Source organism: Rhea pennata, chromosome Z (assembly GCF_028389875.1).
Source record: "Rhea pennata isolate bPtePen1 chromosome Z, bPtePen1.pri, whole genome shotgun sequence".
Taxonomy (NCBI): domain Eukaryota; kingdom Metazoa; phylum Chordata; class Aves; order Rheiformes; family Rheidae; genus Rhea; species Rhea pennata.
Window position 1 is genome coordinate 78,788,418 of NC_084702.1, and position 16,681 is coordinate 78,805,098.

Consider the following 16,681-nt stretch of genomic DNA (forward strand, 5'->3'; position numbering starts at 1 on the left):
TGGCGTGTCGCTTTAGGGTTTTGTCTGATTACAGAAGCATATTTTGCCTTCCCTCTTCTTAACTTGAAACAGCGTCCATATGTAGCTTTTATCACCCCTGTGCAGCACTTGCAACCCAAATACAATAGCAGCATATTTAGGTATAAGTACCCAAAACTGAAAGCAAAGCTGGGAGTTAAACTTAGATGCTCAAGACCAAAGAGGAGCAAAACCTCAGAGAGTGAATGCTACATTATAGCAGCCAAACTCTTGCAAGTTTAAGCATGTGACAACTTAGTGCTGGATAAGTTAGGTTTTAACTAACTTTTATTTTGACATTCTTCTTTTCATGAACATTGCTCTTTCTGCATTTTACAAAGCCGTTTGTGTGACTGCATTACTGAGAGGAAACAAAGAAATGCCAGGAAAACTTTATGTGGAGAATCTGTGCTCATAAAATGGTTGTGAGCTCCCGCAAACAGGAAAGCTTCCCCCATCTCCTTTTTTTTTTCTTTCTCCTCTGCCATTCAGCTTGCAAAAAAACGTTGAATATCTTAGAAACCCGGATTTGATGGTCTGAGACTAAACACAAATTCCTTCCACTGCCACCAAGAACAAGCCTGTTCTTCCTACGCTGGCCAAGCATAAGCCCTCAGTCTCTGTGGTTAGGAGCCAGTTGGCCTCAGAAAGTAGGTTTTAACTCGTGCAGATGCCAAAGAATACAGATTTGATGGGCAGATGGGTTTGGCAGGCAAGGTTGGAGGCCATTTAGCTGCTGACCATTGAAGGGTATTTGTGAATGGCCACTTCCTTCATCCAAACTCGCTTAGCAAAGCCGTGCAGATCTCTGCTAGGAAAATAAAATTAATTACTGTGTGCAATGTTTAAAATGTCCTGTGCTGTTTATCCAGATAGAGATGGGAATTTGGGTTAAGGGATGAGACTGAGCCAGAGAAGGGGGATTATAGCAGCTACAAGATCAGTGGTGACGCAGAGTCATACAGGTTACTGTCGTGATACTGTTTGTTGCTCCGTGTCTTTACTTCTTGAGCATCCACCTGTTTGTCTATGACTGTGCAAGTCTGGGGAGATTCCCTCACGAGTCTCCTGCGCGGTTCCCCAGGGCCTTGTAAGGAGCTGAACGTTAAAGCATCCAGCAGGCTCTCGAAGCAAAGAGCAAGTGTTAAAAAGGCAACAGGCAAGCAGGGAGCTGCCGCAGGGCTGGTTGCTAATCCTGTGCGGTCCACGGCGAAGCCGGCTGGCGCCGGGAGCATCTCTTCATTAGAGGCACTGCAGCTCTGCCCTCTCCTCCTGGTAAAGCCATGCTCCAGAATCAGTGACTTCACTTTTCGGTGCTGAGAGCGACCCAGTGCTCACATCCCAGCCCCCTGGCCGGATCAGGGAAGCCAGTTGGAAGGAGGAAATGCATTGGGAGAGAAAGAGCATTTCTGTTTGCATCCCCAGAAAGCCATTTGGTTGATTCTGAGGGGCCAGGGAATTACCCTGATGGAAGGCACGTGACCTGTGAAGGAGGTGAACACCACGCGATGTTCGCTGAACACAACACTCCACGTCTATCTTCTTTATTGTCTCAGCATGAACTCACTTTGAAGGAGTGCGGAGCCAGGTGGGCCCTCCGATGCCCTCAGTCTTGCCCTTCTGCAAGAAGGAGACCTTTCAACTTCCTTCGTTATTTGTGCACGTTTGTATGTGTGTGTTGCAGACACTGATAATCTTGACAGCCCGTTTGGAAATCCGAAATGTCCAAGTTCAGTTGGAGGATGCAGCACACTCTCTGGCTGCATCTGCTGGCAGGAATTTCCTCCAGCTCCGGCTTCCTGTAGAAAGAAACAAGAGGAAAATTTCCTCGCTCTTCAGCTTTTTTTTTTTTTTTTTTTTTTTTTTTTTTTTTTTTTGCAGTTTAATATAACAGTGTCTGCTTGTGAGGCACCCTGCCACGCCAGACATATTTCTAGAGAAAATGCAAGGTTTGGACGCTAAAACAAAGATGCTGCCAAAGCATTCCCTCCATTCAACTGTCGGTTTTTAGGGGACCTGCAATCTAGGCTAGTGCTTGCAGCAAGGGGGCTTGGAGCTGACCCTGGTGGATTTGCTCGTCCCTTCTGAGTAGATGCATCCTGTTGAGCAAATAATTTGTGGGCAATTACTCCTCTTTATGCCTATTGAATTTCAGTGTTATCTGCTCAGAGCCATATTCATGCTCTCTCCCATCCCATCATATCTCTGTGTGTCTTCTTCCTCTCCAAGCATGGCAATGATGAACAACATGGGTATGAAGGTAGCAGTCATGGAAGGGCAGAGCTGGTCTCTTCTGTCTGTCCAGGCTATGCCTTCCTCGGCCTTTTTTTCCCCAAGGAGTGAACCACTGAGATCTGCAACCACTTAAGGAGGGAGGGAAATGCTGGCCACGGCATTTGTGTTTAACCTAGTACCGGCTGTTCCTTCTCTGGCCCTCGCCGGGAGCCATCAGTGTTTGGCAAGCTCTGTTGTGCAAACAGGGCTCTAGGAGATTTCCAGAAATGGGGACATTTGGGGAGAAAGGTTCTTAGAAACTGAGAAAATTTTGTAAGAATAGCAGAAAGCAACTGTCAGTGTCTTTCTCAGAGAGAAAGGGTAACTGAAAGCATTTGGTTTAGGCACCTCTGTTACTTAGCAGCCTGCTTTTTCACTTTTTCTTCTCTCTCAGAAATTCTTGATGCACTTTTAAAACCATATTGCAAACAGAGCAGTTAACTAACAGCAGTATGTCCTGGTGGTACAACAGATGTGCCAGTCACTGGAATAATATTGCAGGCCAAGCAGGTTTGGAACTACTTTCGTCTCTGGGAAAAATTAGCTTCTGATACTTCTTCCCTGTCTGGCTTCCCCTTGACAAGGTGGGACTAGCCAAGTCTTCCTCATTTTCATCTCAAAGCTTCATCTCACACTGAAACAAGGGAGAGCTTTTCCTGAGGACTGAAGTAATGTTATCTAACTGCTCCTGAAAACTTCAGCTGAAATATGCTGGTTTTTGAAGGGAGATTTAGAGGCATGAGTCAGATATTACGTCATGTTGGATGCCAGGGAGTTGTCCCTCCTGCTACAGGGGGAAAGGGGGACAACAGTGTCTACCCTCCAAGGGCCAGACTGCTTGGTGAGACAGAAGATATGCTGACCGAATTGGATGAGTTGGTTTAGCACTGACGCGCCAAGCAAAGCCTCACGCAGCGTACAATAGCACGTGATTTTTCAAACATCGTGTAACTTGAGTCTGGGGTTAGGTTCCTTCTCTTCATCAAGGTTGCATTTGATGGAGATGCTCAGCAGGGTTTGGAAACATGAGTTGGTATGAGATTGGGCTGCTGGGATAATTTATAGGAATACAGCAGGACTGAAATCATTAGGTATTATTTTTAAAGTCATTCCCATCTCACATGGCTCTGCTAGTCACTAGCAGGGAGAAAAATCCTATTTTCTGCTTCACGGCTACAGTTTTTTTTCCTTCAGTGTTGCCTCCAAAAGCATGACCTGGCCATTATGTGCCTTTCATGTAGGGTATCAGAGCTCTGATGCTATAGGCACTATGTAAATAAGGCTTTTTTGTGAGTAAATATGGTTAATGGTGCCTCAATTTACCCTCTCAGAGAAGGTCTTCCTCATCTTCATTGCTCCTCTGTTACAGATCCAAGCCGCAAAAGGTAAGGGCTTGCACATACTAACATCTTTTTTTGTCTTTCCAGGCGACAGCAGAGACTTCCTGGTGGGAACAAATCTCAGCAGCACACAGATCATCAGCAAGGTGGCACCAAACACAACAGGGAACACCAGAAGCTCTACCAGGGAGGCCAGGCCCCTCACTCCTCAGGGAGGCCAGGCCACCACGGCTACAGCCAGAACCGAAGATGGCACCACAACCAGAAGCACTCACTCAATGACAAAGAAACGCACAGAAATGCCAAAGAGACTGAGAATTTGAAAATTGAGGACACCTCCATCTGCACAGTCCATATTCCTTTAGAGACGCACCGGGGCCCAGAGGCAGTGGAGAAACAGTCTCAGCAGTACAGCCAGGAGTTGGAAACCAAACGGAAAGACAGTATTCATGAGCGCATCGGAGAAAGACCCAAGATCAATTTGCTCCAGTCTTCCAAAGACAGGCTGCGAAGGAGACTAAAAGAAAAGGTACTACACCTTACAGGACCTTTGCATTTCCTCTTTTCAGGAGTCTGACAGTTGGCCTTTTTCCATATGAAGAGAGGGCTGGGTTCCCAGGGACCTTCCCCTGAGCGCACTCAGCTTCTCTTCTAATCTCCCAGTGTCAACACTTGCCTTGAAGCGTCTTTGTGCTTCTCCAGGAGGCCTTTTATTGACAGCTGCTGAGGCGCTTAGCTCACCTGCATGTGGCTCCTTGACTGAGGTTGCTGTCAGATTGAGTTTCCCTAGAAGGTTGTGATGCCTCTGTTGACACCTGCAGAAGGCCTTCTGAGAAGGCTGGTGCACGTGCAAGCCCTGACGCAGGCGCTTGCTCCCAGATGGCTGTTCCCACTGACTGAATACCAGTCTGCAGAGCTCATCTGCTTTCCAAAGAGGTCTAAAAAAGGCAATTTGTCTCTCAGCAATTAAAGAGCTAAATGCAAAGCTTAGACTTTGAGTGCTGAATATTTGGAGTCAGCTACTTAAAGCTGATATCCATTTATCTAGATAATGAATTGAAACTTCCTTATCTTTCCCTCTTCCTTCCAACTACCCAACAATAACAAAAGTATTGTATGCAAGTGACGGAGGAGAAATCCTTTCTGGAAACAATCTTCAGCCTCAGATTTCTGAGGAACTCTGAGATAAAATCACGGATAAAATCTCCATTTGCCCCCTGTGACACTCAGAATTCTTTCTCTTGAGATGCTTTTTTCAGATTGAAAATGTGTAGGGATTTCCAATGAACAAAATAACTTGAACATATACAATTCCATGGGACTGCATGTTGGAAATGCATACCTTTGAATACTTGGGCATTTACTATTTATATATGCAACATGAGGAAAGGAAGAGCTTTTGTTAGTTATTTTCATTTTCTTTAAAGCAAAGAGAGTATTTCAGAGACTTTCAAAGTGTTCATTTTCATTAGTTTCTTGTGTTCTGCTGTGATGACTTGATCCTTCAAAAGCTTCATCATAAAATCATCCTCACTCATAGCTTCTTACACTTTAGCTTCTGTGAGCCTGCCCAAGTGAGAAGAGGTTTGCAGGATCAGGCTTAATAGTTGTATATAAGAAACACATCACAGAAGTACCAGTCTTCAGTGTGTGTAGTGAACACAATTGGCCCGATAGCTCCTGCCAGCTGGCATGGAAGTTGCGCAAGAAATTGTTAAGGGTTTGTATTGTGTGGCAGATTTTTAAGATTGACCTGGAGGAAGAGAATAGAACAGACCAGAGCAAGCAGAATGCATGGCTTAGTCTTGGGGGAGGAGGGGGGAGGGAGAAAGGGGCAAATGCATAGTTAAATTTTAAAAAGAAGCAATAAATTGCTTGATAATGGCATGAAGGGAAACATGTAACAGTCAAGAGATGGAAAGGTTAAGAGTTCTTCTAGTGGCTGGATCATGTGACATCTTCGATACCAAGTTAGATCATTAAATATACATTGAAATGTACGTGTTTTTTGGAATTGTTTTATGAACATTTTCTTAGACATTAATGAACTTACTTTCAAAACAGAGGCAAGAAAATGTCCATTATTACCATGTAGCAGATAGAAAACTGAGGTAGAGGCAGGCACCTCCCAGAAGCCTGTTCGAGGTTACAAAGGCACTTGGGGGGTGATCTGACCTTGGCATCCCAGCTGAGTGCCTCAAGCAAATCTTCTCCCTGAGCAGAGGGTGAGGACTAAGGGTTTGATTACTGTGAGAAAGGGAGGAAGAGAACATTTCCAAGTCAGGACTCGTTAACTGTCTTCCAGTTCTGAGATGAGACCATTATGCCTCTAGAAGATGCCTTGATTTTTCTACGTCTGTTTATATGTCTCCCCAATCCCCTTCCCCTTTTGCTGTTTCTGGAAGAACAAGGGCTGATCTGTCTGTTTTTTCCTTGTGTAACAGACGCCTTGTCTTTCCCTTTTCACGGACCAGGACGAAGTCACGGTGGAAACCACCAATCCCCAAAAGAACAAAATGGACAAATTAATTGAAATCCTCAACAGCATGAGGAACAACAGCAGCGATGTTGACTCCAAGCTCACCACGTTCATGGAGGAGGCCCAGAACTCCACTAACTCGGAGGAGATGCTGGGTGAAATTGTCAAGACCATCTATCAGAAAGCAGTGACGGACCGCAGCTTTGCTTCCACTGCTGCCAAGCTCTGTGACAAAATGGCTCTCTTCATGGTGGAAGGAACTAAATTCCGGAGCCTGCTCCTCAACATGTTGCAGGTAATGAGATATTTAGTGAATTAGGTATCTGCAGCTGCATCCAGCCTCGTCTTACCATAAATTATAAGAGCTGAGCTTCTACTAAATTCCATTTGTGACCAGTTTGTTAGAGGAGAACAGAAGTGTTTCTGCAGTTCTGTTTGTGCGTATCTTTTACAAATTTTTTTAACATCATTATGATCTTTTACAATTGCCACAGACATTGTAGTGTAACATTGTAGGCATCATTCAATTACTGTTCATATCCAATTTTTGAGCTGTTCGTGGAAATCTGCTGTCTCACACCAAGGCTCATCTGTAAGGTGAGCAGGTTCCTTGTGGCGACATTGCTATGGTACTGAGACAATGTGGCAGTACAGTGGAGGGTGCTTGCCACTCTCCTCAGCTAAGGCCCATTTCTCTTGCTGTTGACCCATGCCTCTCAGTACCAGGGATATCAAATTAAGTCGTGGTCCCTGAGTAGGCTGTTTGCTGCATGGCCTGGCCAAATGGCTTGCTCCTGGTTTCTAATTGCTGGTGTCATCTCGCATGGCTCACAGCTGTACCAGCTGCACTTGCAACTCAGACAGTCAGAATTTGTGTATTTGCTGATTATTCTGGGTGACTTGTTTATTAGTATATGCCGTGCTGGTTGGTTGTCCTGCTCTAAAACCATCAAAGACAGCAAAGGCAGGGGGAGAAGAAAGCAGTGGCTCTGGTAACTAGCCCATAATAATGGTGTATGGTGGGGAGATGGGGCTGTCCTCACGTGGCAGCGGTCTGCTGGGGGAGCGTGGTTACTGTACTGCCGCTATACAGGTGGAGGTTTGTTTTCTGGAAAGGGTGTCTCATAGTTCAGAGACCTATCTGCCTCCCTCACTTATCTGCCTCATTTCCTGACAGTGCAAGGCAAACAGTCCCTCTGGTTGTGTCTTGGTGTGAGACCCCTTCCAGAGGAGCAGCAGGTGGCATGTAAACTTTCATCTTTCCTGGAGACAAGAGATGTAGAGCTGAAACCTTGAATTTGTGTCCTTAAGCTCAGCTTATTAGTTGTACATGGAGACTTACGGGACTGATGATACCTTTATTTTTTGACTTGAAATGATCTGTCCAAACCTGGTCCAAGTTGGTAATGACTAAACTGCTAATACTGTGTCAGCTTCAGCATACTGTCGGCTATGCAAGGCCATCCTTAGATCAATGGTGGATGAAATAGCATGCTGAGTTGTTGAGAAAGTGCTGGGAAAGTGATGGTACATCTCGCTTGCTTCTTAAAGTAGAATTTGATCCAGAATTTTTTAGGACAGTCCAGGCTGATGTTGGATGGGAAAGCTGTAAGGGCAGGGAGACTCAAATCACTTGAACATCTGGACTGCCACTGTTTTGTCGCTACTAGCAGTGTTTGGGTCAGTGTCCTCCCTATGTCCATATTCTTCTGCACACGCCTGTGAGTCTTGTGCAAATGTTGAGACACTTTGGTTGCCACAGGGTCCATGGGGCTGTTGAAAGCATGCAAGGCTTTGGCCAGCATGAGACCGCTCGTACCCTGGTGGTCTGGGAGCTGGATGTGTGTGTCACCCACTACCTGCCACACACTGCTTTCAAGGAAAGGGGAAGGTCATTCCCAGGGAGATAGGAGCAATCTTGTGCTGTTATGACAAGGAGGCCCCCTAGACACAGGAGTTCTCCTCGGACTCCTATTGCCCAGGAGCTGTAACTGTGATGCTGTTCACTGGCCTGTTACTTTATTTTATACCTGTATTTGGCTGTTCCTTCACACACAAAAATCCTCTGCAGCACACACATCAAGTAGCTCTCATTTCACCTCTATCTGTGTTTTGTGCCCATGTTCAGTGTCCCAAAATGCTGTGGTTTTGGAACATCTGTTGCTCTTGCTGGAGCTCATCACTTTGGTTACTCATTGCCCAGGTTGTGCCTGGATATGTGTGCACCGTGCGAGTTGAGTCATCTTTTGGGCAAACAGCACATGGTGGTCACCAGTGCTTCTGATCTGCTACGGATAAAAGGTTGGAAAGATTGCTCTTTCTTCCTGCTTGCTGGATCCCTTCTCTCTTGTGTTTAGAGGCTGTCACTCATTTATAGGCATGAAAGAGAAGAAGCGCCCTTGTTCTGCCACCAACATAGACATTGCTTCCTAGGGACAATCACTACCTCCATTTTGTGAACGATAGTTTGGTGCAGCTACTAGTCAGAAAAGGAGGGGATGCCAAAGATGTCCCTGGTGTCCTGCCACTGCTACCAACATGGCTGTGGCACTGCTAGATGTCTCTGTCCTCCCAGAAGCATCCAGAATAGTAGTGCTTGCTGGGAATATCAAAACTTTTTTCCCCCAAAAAAATGACAAATGGAAACTTGGCCTAGAAATACGTATTTTAAGGAAAATGTTTCCAGCAATGGATTTTTGTGTGGAAATGAGAGGGAAGCTGGTAAGTAGCCAGTAGTCTGACAGGTTTGGGTATCTACTACATTCAGGGCTCTTAATTTTGTTGTGCTAATGATCAGTCTTTGACCTTGGATAGGTTTTTCGTCTCCCTCTGCCTCAATTTCTGTTTGAAAGAGTTAATTCCTGTTTACATACCCCAAGCACTGCTGAGAGGCTGAGCTAACACAGAGCCTCCTGAGATATGCAGAAAAAAAGATGCAGTATTAAGGGCAAAACAACATTAGGTGTTTGCTAGATTGTTTTGCTCTGTCTGGTTCATCTTGCACTCGGGGAGACCTCAGGGACTTGCTGATCTCGCATATGCTGTGTCTCTGAAGAAAGGAAATAACAACAGAGAAGAAGTTGCCCCAGGAGTGGTGAGAAGCATTTATGTGCTGCTTGCAGCCCTCAGCCACGTCTGCCCGTTGTGCTCTGCGTTATAAATGTCCTTTGTGGTAACATGGTAAACAGGCAGGGGCTAACCTGCTGGGTCTGCTGTGCACGAGGAGTTCTGATCTTGTTTCCTGATGGTGCTAACAGATGGAGGAAAATTGTGAGTCCAGCAACCAAGAAATTCCATTATTCAACACTCCGTGTCTCATGATCCACTGGGTTTGCATGGAAAGAGCACTTTCCTTTCCCAGCAGTGAGCTGGCAAGAAGGCAGGCGCATCTGATGACGGTGGCTAAGAGTAGCTCCCTGATGCACGGGATCACGGAGAGACGGAGTCTGAAAGCATGGGGGGGCAGATTAGTCTTTCGCCTGCCACAGGCTGTGTTAAACCACGGTGTTGTTCATTGCCTCGCATGCATATGTATTCCAGTGAGGAGGTCGGATACGCGGTGGCCAAGTGATGGTCAAGGAATTTGTTTGCTAGCTCAGTGCAAGGCTGGATGGAAGGAGCAGCCTGCAGCACTTCTGTGCTGTCACACTTGTAGCTCCATGGGGTGCACCTGGAGGCAGGGTTGAGGAAAGAACCTAGGAGTCCGAACAAGCAGATCTGTTCAGAGCTGCATGCCACATTCTCTCCATGATGCCACAAGGCATCATGCAGGCTTTGGAGAGTATAGCATTAGATATTTTGGTGCAGGCTCAGCATTGGCTCGGTCTTATGGCCAACATATTGAATTGTTTTGTTTTGCCTTCTTTAACAGCTGTTGGCTATGGCTAGGAAAAAAAAGAGGCAGAGGCCAGCCAGTGCTTCTCCTTGAATCACCTAATATTTTCTTTTATGTCTGTGTTCTTGTTTTTGTGACTCCTGCAGCTAGATGGGGTGAAGGTGAGGAGAGAAGAGGTGATGATGAGAAGCGTCTCTGTGGCTTAATGCAGTGCCAAAGCAGGAAGTTGCCATCTTGCAAGGGCTACAAGCATGTCCATGCAGACCATCAGGGAGGTAGTTCTCCAGATGCTGGAGAAAACCAGGATGTAGTCATAAGATAACAACAGGGTTTAGAAATCCCACCCAGATCTGCACTGGGCATAGGACAGAGGAAATTGAAATCCAAAAGCAGTGATAGCTTTCTCTCCGTTTTACAACAGGCAAGTTGGAAGCAAAGTCCAGCAAGATGCAGAGATGTCCAGGGAGCAATCCAGGGAGGAATACCTATTATAGGGCTGTCAGGGAGAGCCAGAGTACAATCGTGACCCTACGAAGCTGGTGGAAATTTTAGTGTTGTCTAAGTTGAGAAAATAATATTTTTCCAGGTCAGTTAGGATCAGTGATTCTTTGGGGTTCTCTCCATCCAATCTAATGCAAATCTTCAGCCTACCAGCTACACAGAAGTTGTGGTTTGACATTTGGCAGCAGAACTTCTTCTACTAACCAGGTTAGGCTGTTCCTGTCCGCCTCAGTTGGTTCTTCTACCTTATGTCTTTGCCCTGGTTTGACCAAGGCTTTTCTGAAGTGGATCAGACTGAGAAACTGATCTGGCTAAAAAATAACTGAGCAGAAAGAAAAGGACAGGGGGATTCTTCTCCAGCTGGACTAGTTCCCCTGTCTGGCTCCCATCACAGAAGCTCAAGCATGTGTGCTGGCACAGCATAGGAGGAATGGGTTGGGGGATGTCATTTCTTAGGCCATCAGAGCTGCTAAAACATTGCTCACCAAATTATGCCTAAATTGCGTGACCTTATATTTGTCGCAGAACAAGCATGCGCACAGCACTGCTGGCATGTTCGATTGATAGCGTTTTGGTCTGGTCCCAAGTCACTTGCAAAGCAGCTTAGAAGAAAGGGAGCAGGCAAGTCACCATGCTGGTCTTCCTGTTTTCATTAAGTTTAAATTAAGCTGTTGTCTCCTTTTAAGGAGAAGAAAGTTATTTTTAAGGAGAAGAATGAGTCTTTGGTGCAAGAAGGAATCCAGCCAATGCACGCTGTTCTTGGCATAAGTTTACCCCCGAAGAGTTGGTCCTGTCCTCAGAAATTAGGAGAGCACCCACTGAATTAGTCCCAGGCCTAACTTGCAACCATGTCCATTCACACACACAGCTATAAGGACCTGGGACAAGGCGATGTTCATCTTGATGGCTGGTGGATTGCATGATCACCATGGCAGCGAGGAAAACACCATTTCTGAAGCTTCTTGTGAAGTGTCTCAGCTACCAGGGCCTTAGCTGCAGGAATGGGAGTTTGGGCTGACCCAGTTCGCAGAGGACACAAAGCAGGTCATTGCTGTATTGCATCAGTTCAAACTCTGAGAGCAGAAGTAGCCACTCTGTGAGATCCATGTCCCTGTCTTTGAGGTGTAAAGTGAAAATCAAACAGTCCCGTAGACAGGTGGCTTGGACGTGGGGTTTCTGCTGTTGGACAGGGGTGCCAGCTGGACAGTCCTTTGTGGCCAAGCCCTTTAGACACTGTCAGACCCTTAGGTTCAGGCTTTCATAAGCGTCTGGTTTCTTCAGGTCCCATTAATCTAGGAAAGGAGAGGGGATGCATGACCCTGAGGGCTGAACTGCAGAAGGTGGCCTTGGCCTCCCTTTTACCCATCCCTGTCTTTTCCAGGCCTATTACTCTTCAGGTTCAACACCAAAATTGTCACAAGTAGTCCTTGCAGGATTCATGAGCTTGCTTCCTCAGTCTCTGCTGTCTTATGGAAGCAAGATCCTGCAGCAGGGCCATCAGAGGCAACTGGAGCTGGCAACAACTATGTCCAGGCAGGTTCTCCTGTGACTGTGTGGACCCACCACATTACAAAGAGAAGAAGACAAGTACAGAAAGCTACCTTCTCCTGCCAGGAGAGCTGCTGTCGGGCAGATCTCAGGCAGCCAGCAGCAATTCAGGGTCTCGCATCCAGCAGTGAGGTGCTCTGGGGAGGGCAGTGACTCACGAAGCCTCCACATGACGTTTGTCACTGTGGGCAGCATCAGGAGAGGAACAAGGAGATAGCTGACTTTAGGATTCCCAGCGTTAGGCTTGTGAACTCCCATGAATTAATAGTGGTCTTTCCTTGGATTTTTGTGGGTGCTGGAGAGGACACCTCCCAACAGCGTCTCCTTATGGAGCTTGGCAAGATGCACCCTGTTTCCTCTGACAACAGGCCTCTGTGTCTCTGGTAAGGGAACTCGGTGATCTGCAGAAGCTCTAGGAAGCCATCCATCTCTTTTATTTCCCATGACCATGATGGAGGGGTTATTAAGTTTAATTTTATGGCGAGGCACCACACAACCATTTGGCTAATATACTTGTCATTTTTTACGTATTAATATTCTTTAATGTTATGTTATTTTCTGTCTCCCAGGATTAGAGGTTTTTAAGAGTACACTGCTGGTATATAGATTGCATGACTTGGACGGTTTGACCGCGGGTGGAACTTTGAATAAGTCACGTAATCGCCCTAGTGCAGAAACAATTACGCTGGAAAGATAGGTTTTAAAAAATAGGTTCCCAGGGAACCAGGGAACCAGCGCTGAGTGAAGACACGCACGGCAGGAGAGAAAAGCTCTTTCAGGTTTTTGTTTTCTCTAAAGACAATATTAACAAACCAGAGAGAATTCTTCCTGTAACTTGTTTGTCATTGCCGAGTTTTATTTTACTGCTCAAGAAAACTCAGGTTAGTCATTAACCAGTTTGTTTTAGGCAGGGACAAAGAGAAACACAGAAGAGACCACTGGTTGGGGCTACAGCAAGTAACCAATCCAGTGAAACTCTGTGATGTTCATATGGGAATAACATGTATTAATGGAAACAGAGAATTTCCAACAAGGTTCAAAACTGTCTGAAATCCGTTCTTCAGGAGTAAACAGGATCATTGCAATAGGGTTTAGTGCACTTAAGTGCACTGGCCAAAGAAACTACCCCTATACATTAAAACATGTCAAGGGCATCGAAGGAGAGATGTGGACGTTTACGTTACAATTAATCCCAGCCAGGCTGAGAGCTTTGTCCTGCTAGGGTGTACGCAGACAAGGCCAAAACACCGCGGCCACGGAGCATACCGTCCGCATGGCTGGGAGGAGGAACGTACCCAGAGAGGTGCTGAAAACCACGGAGAGGTGATGAAAGCCCCGGAGGAGACGTGAGAATCGGCGTCTCCGTGTTTTAGTCTGCCTCTCGTTGTCGTCGAAACATAGCTAAGAGCCACTCAGCCCGCTGGTAGAGCCAGTGGGCTTGGGCAAATCTCCATAATTATTTGGTCTCGCCTAATGATGGTGTTTAGCAGCAGGGGGAAGAGGCAAATAAGGCACAAAATCAGATAATGAAAATCAGTATTGAATGTAAACCAAGGTAAGCTCGCAAACTGTCTGGTCCATTTTTACTTTTCGCATCACCTTGGAAGTGGAGGGTTGTTGCAGCCCTGCAGGCATCTGACAACTTCTCTTCCTGCATCTCTCCTTGATTCACAGTTTTCCCATGCAGAAGCCTTGAGTGTTCCCAGCCAGAACACAAATCTGATTGTTGCTTTTACTAAACAGCAATTTTCTTCTACTCATTTTTTTTTCAAAAGTGATTATAAAGCAGGATGAGACAAATTATGGTCATGTTCACTCGAGTCCAGCTCCATCAGAGTGTAAACAGGCAGATAAGGTTTGTTGAAATTGCTATGGAAAAGAGTGATGGCATGAGTGTGGGTTGAATAACACATCATTTCTCCAGAGAATCCCATAGTGCTCTTCGGAAACATGTGACAGGTCTCGCTGAGCTCCACGCACAGGTAGGGAATGTGACGCCTGTTTTGGAAAACTGCAGAGAAATTAGCTGCAGAGAGAAAAGAGATTCTGCAGATAACTGATTTTATGTGCAAGAGCACAGAAAAATGCACAGGAACTTGCTCAGCCCCAAAATGCTCATCTTTTAAAAATATCTTGACATAGCAGAAGGTTGCAGATCAGTACAGGTCAAAAGTACAGTGTTATCTGAAATTGAATAATTTAACAGATGTCGTATCTGATAGTAAAGTATTTTGACTTTCTCCACACACACTGTTTCTTTTTCCAATCAAAACAATTGGGTGGATTCACACGAATTTATGAAATGTTTTGGTCGGCCCTGAAACTGCAGTTTTTGCAACACATTCAGACTCGATAGCCCCGGCTGGAAACGAACCAGTGTGTAAAGCGCAAAAGACTTGTCGCAGCTGTCCTAATGCGAAATAAGGGCATTGGCAGCATCAGGCAGCGGCTGCCAGCTGAAAACATTGCCCGGCTCCGGCCCTAACCTCTCCGCAGTCAGGCATTTGCAGATACTTTTCAGCCATTTCGCAATAATTTCCCATTAATTAAAAACGTGACTAAAACGCTCGCCCTGGAGAGCTGGATTTGTCTCTCTAGCACCTTTCAGACTAATCTGCTCCCAAAACGTAAGGAGCTCTGCTAGCTGCACACCGGCAAGCTCGGGAATTACCATCCCAGGGTGTGATAAATAGGGATAAAGATGCCCTCTCCTCTGATCCGCTCATCCCCGGGGCGCTGCTGCCGGCCGGCAGCCCGGGCAGAGCCGGCGGCCGCCGCCGCTCCCCCCGGCCCCCCATATGCCGCCAGCAGATGTTGCTGTTTTGCAGGAGCCCGGGGGACTTGTTTGTGCCTTGCTGTCCGGCTGCGCGACTGCGCTGCCCAGGGCTCAGCCTGACCCGCGGCACCCAGACGTGCCCCGGGCTCTCGCGCAGGATCTAACAGCTTAGTGCGCTTAGCCACTGAGCCGCCTGGCCAGCGCCGGGCAAAGCCGTATCGATCGCGTCCCCGAAGCCCCGCGGGGCCCCGGGGCGATTCAGCCGAGTGCTGAAGCGCTTTGCCTGCGGAGCCGGAGCGCCGCTCGCTGAAGAAACTGGTCTTTTTTAACCTGCCTCCTCTTATATTTGCAGCTGTCGCTATGTCATCCCCTCCCTGCGGGCACCTCCTCTAAAGAGAGTCTCCCTTGGCCAGCGTGTACACTTTCCAGCTTAGTAGCCCCAGCTGGAAACGAACCAGTGCATGAAGCGCAGAAGACTTGCCGCAGCTGTCTCCATGTCTGGTTCTGATCTCCTCCGTATTGGGTTCAGTTTGCAGGGGATGCAGGCAAGTTAAATCAGAGCGGCCCAACATCCCCGGTGGCGAAGGGCCTCAGTAGCTTGCCAGATAGCTGCAACAAACTGGTACAGAATGGTACTGGTTGCCTTCTTTCCTTGGTGGGAAGCAATGCCGCCCTTTCCCCCCTGCTCTCTGCCCAGACTGTAGTTCCCAGCGCTCACTGTTTCCTCAGATCAACACAGAAAATGTGTTTCCTTAGTGCAGAGTTCCAAAGATGTCCTTAATACCACCGCCAGTGGCACACGGAGTGGTCTTCAGCTCCCAGGGGATGGTTGCATATGCAGTGGAGAAGCTGAGCATGGTTTTCCTCTGTGAAAGCATCTAGAATGCACAGAGACAGAGAAAAGAGCCCAGGCTCATCCTCCTTTGCCTTTATTACTCTCAGGAGGTATCCTTCTGGGTTCAGATAGTCTGCTCTCCTAGAAGAAGGGTATCTTCTAGGATATCCCAGAAGATAGGATCCTAGAAGAAAGATATCCTTTCAGTTAAGTTTATAAGTTTGTAATAACTTATAAGTTTAACAGGCTAGTGAGCTGTTTTTTCCATGGTAAAGGCTCCTTTTCCTCCACTCTGATGAGTCCAGGCCGGAGGAGGCAGCTATAGCCCATTCACATTAACATTAAACATGCTGTTAAGGAAAGATTGAAGTTGTGGGCCTGGATGAGCAGGTCCAGAGGCTGAGGTTGGTCCTAGTGTGAACCTCCAGGAGGGACATGTCCGCACTGGGTGCAAGGAGGGCTTGAGGGCTTGGCATACATGCGTATGGTTTCTTTGTCCCTCTATAAATACCCTCTTGATTAAGAAAATGAAAGGAAGTTTCCTGCAAGCGATTTTTGCCTGTCATAGTTTTAATCACTGCCTTCTACTGCCTGTGGTGGGTTGATGGGGTTTTTTGGGGGGAGGAGGGGTTGTTTTTAAGCGATGTATCACAAACCCTTCATGTGTAACATAAGTTGGAGTATTCCTCTGTTGAAATCTCCGTGCTCTTTATAGCAGAGATGTGTCTGCATCTGAACTATGCATAGCAAAGTATATTCTTAGAGTGAACATCACCGTGGCTGTAACCGTACACCGCTTCCCTTAGCAACCGTTCCCAACAACACATCAAACAGAAGGGTGATACCTTTTTTTTTAAAAAAAAAAAAAAAAAAAAAAGTGTGTGCATCTGTACACACAGACCAAGACAGCCTCTTTCAGAGCTCATACATGATTCAGAGTCAAAATCTGGTATGTCCCTGCATTTGGAAATACGTTGATGCCAGGGTCCGAAGGGCTATTTCTATTACATAGCGCAAAATCTTGCCAGTTGAGCCGTTGTTTGCACCAAGGCTGACTCTTAGCAGGCGTTGGCTG

The 16,681-nt window shown here is 46.6% G+C and overlaps 1 protein-coding gene across 4 annotated transcripts in view; it reads left to right on the forward strand.

Moving 5' to 3' along the window:
- The window catches only part of CTIF (cap binding complex dependent translation initiation factor), a 152,630-nt gene that overhangs the window by 87,761 nt on the left and 48,188 nt on the right, over positions 1–16,681 (forward strand). For 3 of the 4 annotated variants that reach the window (XM_062599917.1, XM_062599920.1, XM_062599921.1), the window contains 2 exons: positions 3,720–4,161; positions 6,077–6,406. In XM_062599917.1, the coding sequence (XP_062455901.1) occupies positions 3,720–4,161; positions 6,077–6,406 (772 nt within the window). The remainder of the gene's footprint in view (positions 1–3,719; positions 4,162–6,076; positions 6,407–16,681) is intronic. The other variant, XM_062599919.1, reaches the window with a different exon arrangement.